The sequence below is a fragment of the Chelon labrosus genome, assembly GCF_963514085.1.
Source record: "Chelon labrosus genome assembly, chromosome: 13".
NCBI lineage: Eukaryota > Metazoa > Chordata > Actinopteri > Mugiliformes > Mugilidae > Chelon > Chelon labrosus.
This window is the reverse complement of record NC_140346.1, coordinates 3,156,729-3,165,545: the sequence shown is the minus strand read 5'-3', so window position 1 is coordinate 3,165,545 and position 8,817 is coordinate 3,156,729. Positions and strand designations below refer to the sequence as shown.

At 41.2% G+C, this 8,817-nt stretch overlaps 1 protein-coding gene across 1 annotated transcript; it reads right to left on the bottom strand.

Annotated features, from left to right (window-relative positions):
- Positions 1 to 14: 14 nt before the first annotated feature.
- Positions 15 to 8,559, bottom strand: LOC311497742 (uncharacterized protein; the record flags this gene model as incomplete). The annotated part of the gene is made up of 15 exons (XM_084558112.1): positions 15 to 220; positions 674 to 815; positions 922 to 1,114; positions 1,239 to 1,317; positions 2,317 to 2,878; positions 2,976 to 3,211; positions 3,624 to 3,776; positions 4,288 to 4,416; positions 5,003 to 5,144; positions 5,407 to 5,599; positions 6,818 to 6,969; positions 7,160 to 7,475; positions 7,685 to 7,850; positions 8,076 to 8,255; positions 8,410 to 8,559. 15 exons carry the CDS (start codon positions 8,557 to 8,559, stop codon positions 71 to 73), a joined length of 2,943 nt encoding a protein of 980 aa, XP_084414238.1. The 3' UTR covers positions 15 to 70.
- Positions 8,560 to 8,817: the final 258 nt, after the last annotated feature.

Below are 8,817 nucleotides of genomic sequence, written 5' to 3'. Positions count from 1 at the left end.
AGCTTTTTTGGTTTTTTTAAACATGGTGCCACAGTGGTGACCAAAAACACAGTTTTCAATATCCTTGTATTCAGAATCTGTGTTCTTCACAGCCTGGAGATTCCTCTTTGTGTAGATGCGTGGCCTTTTTGTTGTTTCTCTTTGCTTTCCAAATGCTAAATACTCCCCGCAGACAAAAAACAACAGAGATGGCTGAGAAGTAGCTGGCATATATGGTGAACTGTAAAAGAGCACACGTTTAAAAGTTTAGAACACTGAAAAACACACTGAAAATGAATGCGTTCTAACAGCCCTGCACTAAACATGATATTCTGTTCAGTTTATGTTGAAATAGTGTAGGAAAGGTGGTAATTTAACTGTTTGGAGGATGTAGATTATGGTGCTATTAAACCAGACATGAGTGCTTAAGAGCATTGTATTTAGCCTAGCACACTGACTAATATAGGGTTGTCAAAATAATAGAAACATGTCGGTGCAACAATACAGTTCAATAGCTCTACAAACCACAGCCTCCAAAATGAAAAGACATTTGAATCAACAGCTCTCATTTATGTAAAAGGCTGAATAACATAACCTCTATGAAGATGAGTTTTAGTGCAGGCCTGTTAGAAAGATTAAATGCATTTGTTTTTACTAGTGTACCTTGTGCACATTCTTTGACTTGATTTCTTACCTGAGGAATGATGGCCAAACCCAGCCCTCCACTGTCAACTACTACAGAGGTAATGATTGTCTGCAGAGCCAGTGCTCCAAAGCTGTTTGCACCAAAGACCAGTGCGTATCTTTCCATTGACAGGTCAGATGCAATCTGATACCTAGGAGAAGTACAGTTTATATTAATGTTCTTTTTTTTCCTTTTAACACATTTGGACTGAATCATCAAGGATAAATCTATCCCCTTATATGACATCATGCTCTTACATGGCTATTGTTATCAGCAGCATGTACAGACATTTGAAAATGATATAGCCACTGTAGCAGACCCAGATGTTGCCTGTGAAGGTCATGATGAACAGTGCAGCTGCCCCGAGTCCAGAGAAAGCACCCAGGGCCAGCTCTCCCCACTGCTCCCATCTCACCTCAGTGAAGCCTATACCGTAGGATGTTGCTGCACCTGGAAAACGATTTAGAATAATTCTAATAGAGATAGATAGCTGTTGTAAACAGCTTCTATTCGTTTTGGGGCTTTAGTTCTCGTCCGTATTATGCAGCAGAAAGGCTTCTGTGATTATGCTTACTCAAGAGGTTGGACGCTGCCTCCACACCTCCGTTGTAAACGCTGAAGTTCTGAGACGGTTGCACATGCTCCCACAGCACCTGCAGGGTACAGTACACAACAGAAGTCAAATAAAACTAATTTACTATATTGCATACATTCCGGGAGTGATGTTCAGAGATATTTACTTTAGCTGTTCATTGTTGGAATGGTTGTGTTTCTCTACCTTCCTATTTAAAATGCTGCACAGGTGTCCAGTTGAACTCCTAATTGGACAAGTCTCATTTTTTTTCTACAGAAATACAGGTGTTATGCTGGAATACTCTCATTCTGTCAGGCTTCTGTGGACTCCTTTCAGCATGCATTTTGGATCGTCATATATGATATGATGAACAATATCTTAAACTGTCGTTTACATACTTGTTTACTTGTCTGTCTGCCTACAACAGCTCCTGTTAGTGTGGTGCCATGGCTCTTTAAGCTCTTGGTAACTGCTGCAGCAGTGCTTCCACTGATTCGTACTACTTCTTGTAATTTTGTGTCACAATCTGATTTTTAAAGTTCCTTATGCAGTTCTTTTACACATGGGGCCACTGGCCCAAAAGTAAGACAGTTTTATTGTTAACAGGTCATTTTTGGAAACGTGTTCATGCTGTTAGGCTAATTCGAAAACGTGGGTGTTCTCAAAATTATTACAATGCTCACACACTTTCTAGCCTGCATTCCCTGTTGTTGCACTGGGTTCCTATGCTGTATTATTGAGAGGTGTTATTATTTTGAGTAATTTGACATTTAAGTGATATTACACTTACACCATTCTCACTTTTGTTGTGCATTTGCACAAACCAACTAGGTGCAATATGTCGCCTTACAGTGGCCCTGTTAACCTATTATTTGAGATCAACAATGCATTCAGTAAGTAGATGTTGGTGTAAGGTAGCATTAGTAGTGTCTGTTTAGTGGTTGGTGGAGTAGCGGACACAATTAGATTTCCTTCAGAGGGCAGTTTCCATGCTGTAAGGGGTAGCTGCTCAACAGAGGTGAACCCATTGCCATGATTGTATACTACTTTTTCATGTTTTTGTGGAAATTAAACTCACCTGCACATAGTTGACAGTCTGGTTGTAGCCACACGTTGCCATCGCCCACCACACTGACCAGTACAGCATCTGTCTAGAGGAGTAGCAATGGCGGAAGTCCTTCCACAGCTGCAGGAGGACTCGGCTGCACCCCTCTGAACCAACAGACTCCTCATGCTCCTCAGCCACAGGCCCTTTATCATCCAAGTCTTTTTCTGCAGCGACCTCAGTTTCTCCGCTCTCCTCCTGCCCATCTCTTATTTCTTCCAGGGAGATGTTTGATGCACTTGATTGTTCGGTTGCATCCACAGCCCCATCCCCGAGCCTCTTTGTCCCTTCCATTTCTGCTTTTGGTCCAGGATGTATTTTGTGAAAGAACATGCTCTGCTGTGGCATTGGCAGGAGACAGGAAGTGAAGAGGGCGATGGCAGTGAGAACCAGAGTTAACACTAAGATGTTGTTGTAGGACATGAGGCTGAAGCTGACAAGTAGCTGACCCAGCACAGAGCCTGTTGTGTATCCAAGGAGCTGGATGCTGCGGCAGTAAGAGGTGGCCTTCCGGTATCGCTTCAGATCCACAACACTGTAATGAATAGCATGTTCAGCATGTCACAAAGGTTCCAACAATTCAAAATGCAAACACGCAACATTTGACAGTGCTTCAAGCTACAGCACGTGACCTGTAGATGTAGGAGAAATAGGCCACCTCGCTGGCCGTCACCACCCCATAGAAGAACTGCATGGCCTGCATAGCTGGCACGCTTTGAGTCCACAGCAGCAGGGCTGTGGTGATGAAGAGGGCAACACACTGGAACACTACTACAGGCTTGTAACGCAGCCAGTCGGTCACCAGGAACACGGGCACCAGCACGGACAGGTAGGAGTATGTCCACACAGGGAAGATTTGATTGTTAACCTGACAAGGAAACATTGTTAGAGAAGTAATGATATGAAAAGGCCGTTGTTTATAAGGCATGAATATCCAAAAAAAAAAAAACGTTAAAGAACGGCAACTGGACTTGTAGTAGGTACCGCCTAGTTGCATTTCTTTAATGTTTTTTTTTTGGATATTTATTGCTTTTATCATCACAAAGTTTATTATATTCATCTTGGTAATTTTGTAATGACTTAACATGTAGATGTAATTTAAGCAAATGCAGAAAAGTATGTAGACTACGTTTGGTTTATTGGTTTTAGTATTGCACAATCATGCCAAACTTAAATATTGTACACACTCAGCCGTGAGTGCTCTTTTGAATTACTGAAGTATATTTTTCTGATTAATGGTTTTCTCAAGCCATTAAGTCTTTTTGCCTTTGCTTCTATACCTGTTCAGTTGTTAGATTCTTGTCCGGTCCTGTCAAGTATGGGAAGAGGAAAGGCTCCAGCGGTTTAACTGTGCTGAAGAATCCATAGATGCACAGCAGAGTGGTTGGATATCTCCAGCTTGACCTCCACCTCTTCACTGCCTCCATGTTCTTCTACCTGTTCCAGATGCGTGTTTGTGTTTCTAGGTGTGCAGGCAGGGTCCACGCCAAAGAGTTCGTCAATCAACAACCCGGTCAAAGAGCAGCACATTCTTGCTGACTTCTGTGTTATTGGCAAGTTGCTCCGGAAGTGAAGATAAGTTAGTTTTTGCTTTTTATTCCTTTTGAAATAGTACTACGCAGTATTGGTCCACAACACTGGCAATTGTCGAGCTAAAGCTGGGACACATGTGTACAAATGTGAACATACAAGAAGACAAAACTCTGGATTGTATTTCAAGTATCAGTAATTGGATTTTTGTCAGGATTTTATTGTTCATGTTGACTTCCGCTTTAGATTGTGGAGTTACCAAGTTAAATATTAAATACATATACAGACTATTAAGAAAAACATTTGGTGACTCAACAACTAAAGGCCGGTAATAATGTTTCTGTATGATTGTTTTATTACTCCACAAAAACAAAGTGACAATGACACAGCTCAGAACCGTTCAACAGTGATCACCTCCACACTAGACTCTTGTTCTTTGGCTTCAGTGGGCTCAGGATAGTGTCGATTTACACAAGCGGTGTAGGTCCCTCGGATCAGAAAGAGCAGTGAGATGACACCGTAGTAGCTGCCATAGATGATGAACTGCAAAGAGACACCTCTGTCATCCCTAGCATTGTTTCATTCACACCAAGAATACATCTACAGCAAACCACAACAGTTGCAACAGTACATGACAACCAGCAGGTGTCGCTCTGTCCTCACATTTTTCTGTGATTCCACTTGGAGATTATCACTGGTGAATTAGAGCTGCCACTAAATTATACTCCTCACTTCAAAAACATGTGAAAATCAATCCATTCTAATAAAACAGTGCAGTGTTATGACTGTTCTTATGTTCAGTTATTGCTGAACTATTTGTATGATCATTTTGGAGGATGTAGTTTGTGGTGCTGTTAAACTGGATTGAATTAAAGCCCACTGACTATGATGAGGTGCTCAAAATAATAGAATAGGAACATGTTTTTACAACTCAGTAGAATTCAACAGTACTACAAACCACAGCCTCCAAAATTAAAACACAGATGAATCAACAGCTCTCAATGTTGTTTGAAACAAATGCTGAATACGATAACCTTCATGAAGATGAGACTTAGTGCAGGACTGCACTTGTTTTCACTAGTGTACCTAATTAACTGACGAGTGGGTGTGTAGAAGTCCGCAAAAGTACCTGTGTCCGAACGTCCAGTCCCAGTGCAGCCTCATCAACGACAATGACTGTAATGATGGTCTGCAGTATGAGGGCTACAAAAGTATTGATCCCAAAAGTCAAAGCATAGCACTCCATGGAGGGGTTAGATGCGATCTGAAATCTAAAGGGACAAAATGCTTATACGAGAACATGGTTATATGCATGAAACTGTCATGGATCAAAATGCATCATATTTCAAGCTAAAATCCCAAGCAACTCAGGTCTGGCGCCTCTAAGTTTATATCTTGTACTTTTCTTCTGCATAGCTTTGTAAACTGACCATGTTCGGGATTTGAACTTTTGGCCAGACACAATGAGCAGCTTGAACTCCCTTAAGCTTTGACATATAGGAGGAAAATGGAGGATTTCTATTGTGAACTTACGTTGTGATGGTGATGAGCAGCATGTAGCAGGATTTGAATATCATATAACCAGCATAGCTCGCCCAGATGCTGCTGGTGAGTCCCATCAGAAACACGGCGCCTGCTGCCACAGCTGAGAACAGCCCTAAGGCCAGCTCTCCCCACACGGCCCAGGTCACCTTGATGTAGGCTACAGAGAAGGCTGCTGCGGAACCTGACCCATGGAGGAGAAAAATTAAGCATACTAGTGCACAACTCTGCTGAGTTTACATCCCTCTTGTTGTGTTTCCTGATTCATTTTTTAATCCTAACACAGACATCTCTGCCCTTTAAATGTTGGGCAAAAGGGTCTCTAACCAGAATCATAAACACACACATAGCTTTGCTGACCTCCACAGCACCCGCCTATGATGATGAACCATGTTCACCCAGCTCTTGGGCTCAGCTATCAGCAGCAATCAGACAATCCATTACCTTTTAGCTCTATCTCCTTAATTGAAGCAATTACTCTTCTCCTTTTCACACTGAGCTAGGTTGAGCCCTAGCCAAGCGCACCTTGGTGCTGCTATTCCTTTTAAAAATCAATACACATTTTCCATTTAAACACTTACGCCATATAACCCAGAACAGCACGGATGTTTTGATTTAATTGCAAGCTTTTATTGGGCTTCTGCCATCAGACGTCTGCAGCTTTTAATGACACTGTTAAATGTTATTTCGCTCTGTATATTGGGGCATGACTGTGGTCCTCTTTTCTACCCTGGTTCCAGTTCTCCCCTTTTCTGCACTAATGTGAGATTACAACATTAAAAAGCAATGTTCACTCTTTCCTTATACATGCCGGCTTTTTTTCAGATCTTTTTTTGTTTCTTTCATTTAATGATCCTTTATTTTTATGACAGTGCTTTTCGAAGTCATTTCAAGGATAAGGTTGGTGTCTTTTGACATTGGCAATAGACCAAAACCAAGAATATGTTCTCTGGCAAAACAATTATTTACACAAATTAATTTGGGTTTTTGACATAAAAAATATTTTTTTTTCTCTCTCTCTGATTTTTCCTTTACTTACACAGTCATACCAATTGAGTGAAATAGTTTAGTTTTTTCTAAACATAACCAATCTTTCACTCTTCCATTAAAAAGGGTTTTGTGTGCATTGTTCAGTAGTTTTTTTTATTATAAAACTCAAATCTTTATCTTATGAGTGGTTTGTTGTATTTTCATGATAATGCACTGTCATTAAAGGCATTTAGTGGAATAACGCCGGAGCTTTTTGATATTGTCAAGAAAGATCTTTATCCAAAACTAACTATATGTTGGTTATTTCCTTTATGCTAGCTAAATAAATGTATTTTCAGAGGATTTATATATATATATACACACACACACATAAAAATCTAAAGATTTTTATCCAGATCTTTCCCAATCTTACCTACAAGAGAGCACACAGCCTCTACTCCTCCATTGTAGATGGATGATGTGTTAGACGGTTCTATGTCATTCCACATAAGCTGGGTGTAGTTAAAGACCTGCACATACCCAGCTGTGGCCAGAGCCCACCACAGGGACCAGTAGATTAATTGTCTGCATGGTGATAATTATTGCAAAAAATTATGATAATGACTGTAATTATAAGGCTGCTTCCACCATTACCTAAGAACACATTATAGAAAAGTGCAACAATAATCCAATCCGAGTAATAATCCAATGTTGTTCAGACGTTCTGTACTGAAATGTGTGCATCAATTTGAAAAGAATAAGAAAAAGAAAATGCCTGGAAGAGTAGGACTCCTTAAAGCTCTGCCAAAGTAGATGTCCCGCAGCGACCATGTTCTCCCTGCTGCACCAGGAAGTGCTGCCGTTATGCTCCATCATCTCTTCTGCTGAGCCTGCTCCGTCCTTATCCATCGCTGGCTCCTCAGGCCTGCTGTCTCCCAGAGGCCCCTCCTGCTGGGACTGCGAGCCCAGAGCAGAAGCCTTTTTCCCTTTGAAGAACAGGCTTCTTTTGGGCATGGGCAACCAAAATGAGACGAGGAAAGCCGCAATCACAATCCCCAGAGTGACAGCATTGATGAAGAAGTAGTCCACCTCTGCTGATTAAAGTTGATACGTCATCAGTACTTCCACTCATATATTGGAGCATCATGATATTCTTTGTAGTTTGTAGATATTGAAACTTTTCTTTTAGGAAATCTTTATTTGAGTGCTCTTCATATTATTTTGGAGGAGACTCTAGAAATTCTATCTAAAACTTTTTTATTGATCTATTTTATGTTTATTATAGGCTGCGAAGCTTTACCTGCGAGGGAGATGAGCATTTGGCCGAGGCTGGCACCAAATGTGTATCCAGCCAGCATGGCACTGCGCAGGTAACCAGTGGCTTTTTGGTAATTCTCAACTGGAATCACACTGTAAATGTACGAGAAGTATGCCACTTCGGTGGAGGTCACTACAGCGTAGTTGACCTGTTGATCAGATGGAACAATTTTAAAATCACTGTATGTCTGGATGACTCCTTTTATATCAACAGTGCATTAACTATATCTTGAGCTGGTACTGCTAAGTAATGATCAGTTACAACACGTTGTTTTTTGATAGTATTTCAGGAACACAAAACCAAATCCATGTCCGAATACACATTTATCATATTTGCTATTATTATGTTTGTTAAAAAATTTTTTTCAACTGACCTGAAGGAAGGTCATAGCAGGAAGACCTGGGGCAAAGCAGAGTAGGACATAGTTTGTGACAAGAAAAAGCCCCTGTACCACAATGAGGGGCTTGTACCTCAGGAAGTCAGTCAGGAGGAAAACTGGAAAAAGGAAGGCCAGATAGGAGTACGTCCAGATAGGAAACAAGTAGTTGGTCACCTGTGGCAAACCGCAAGTGTTACGAACAGGATTTCTGATCACATTTATCTCTCTTGTCCATGGCATGCGTTACTCATTGTCATTCAGAATGGATAATAAAAGATACTTGATGGCGGTACAATAACTCCCTGAGAACACAATCTGCAATTCTTACCACTTCTTCTGAGATGTTCTTGTATGGTCCAATGAGGTACGGCGTCAGAAAGGGCTCTGCTACTCTACAATTAGCCAAAAACCCATAGAGTGACAGGATTGTGGTGGGATAAACCCATCCAGATGACTTCATCTTAGCCCAGCAGCCCATGCTTTCCGCTCAGTCGAATGTCCGTATTTGTTTTTTATTTGTAGGGGGAACCACCTGAGCACCTCTGTCTTATTTTAAAGTCTGACTACCTGCACCGTCCCTCAGTGACTTTGAGTGTATCTGTGCTCACCAGTAGCTAGAAAATATACAGATAATCTTTATGATCGGCACGTGCTCTGTGGGCAATAGACTTTGAACTGTTAGGGAACTGAAGGCAAGGTGGGATGTGATGAAATGAGTGCAAGCTATTAAGTGTGA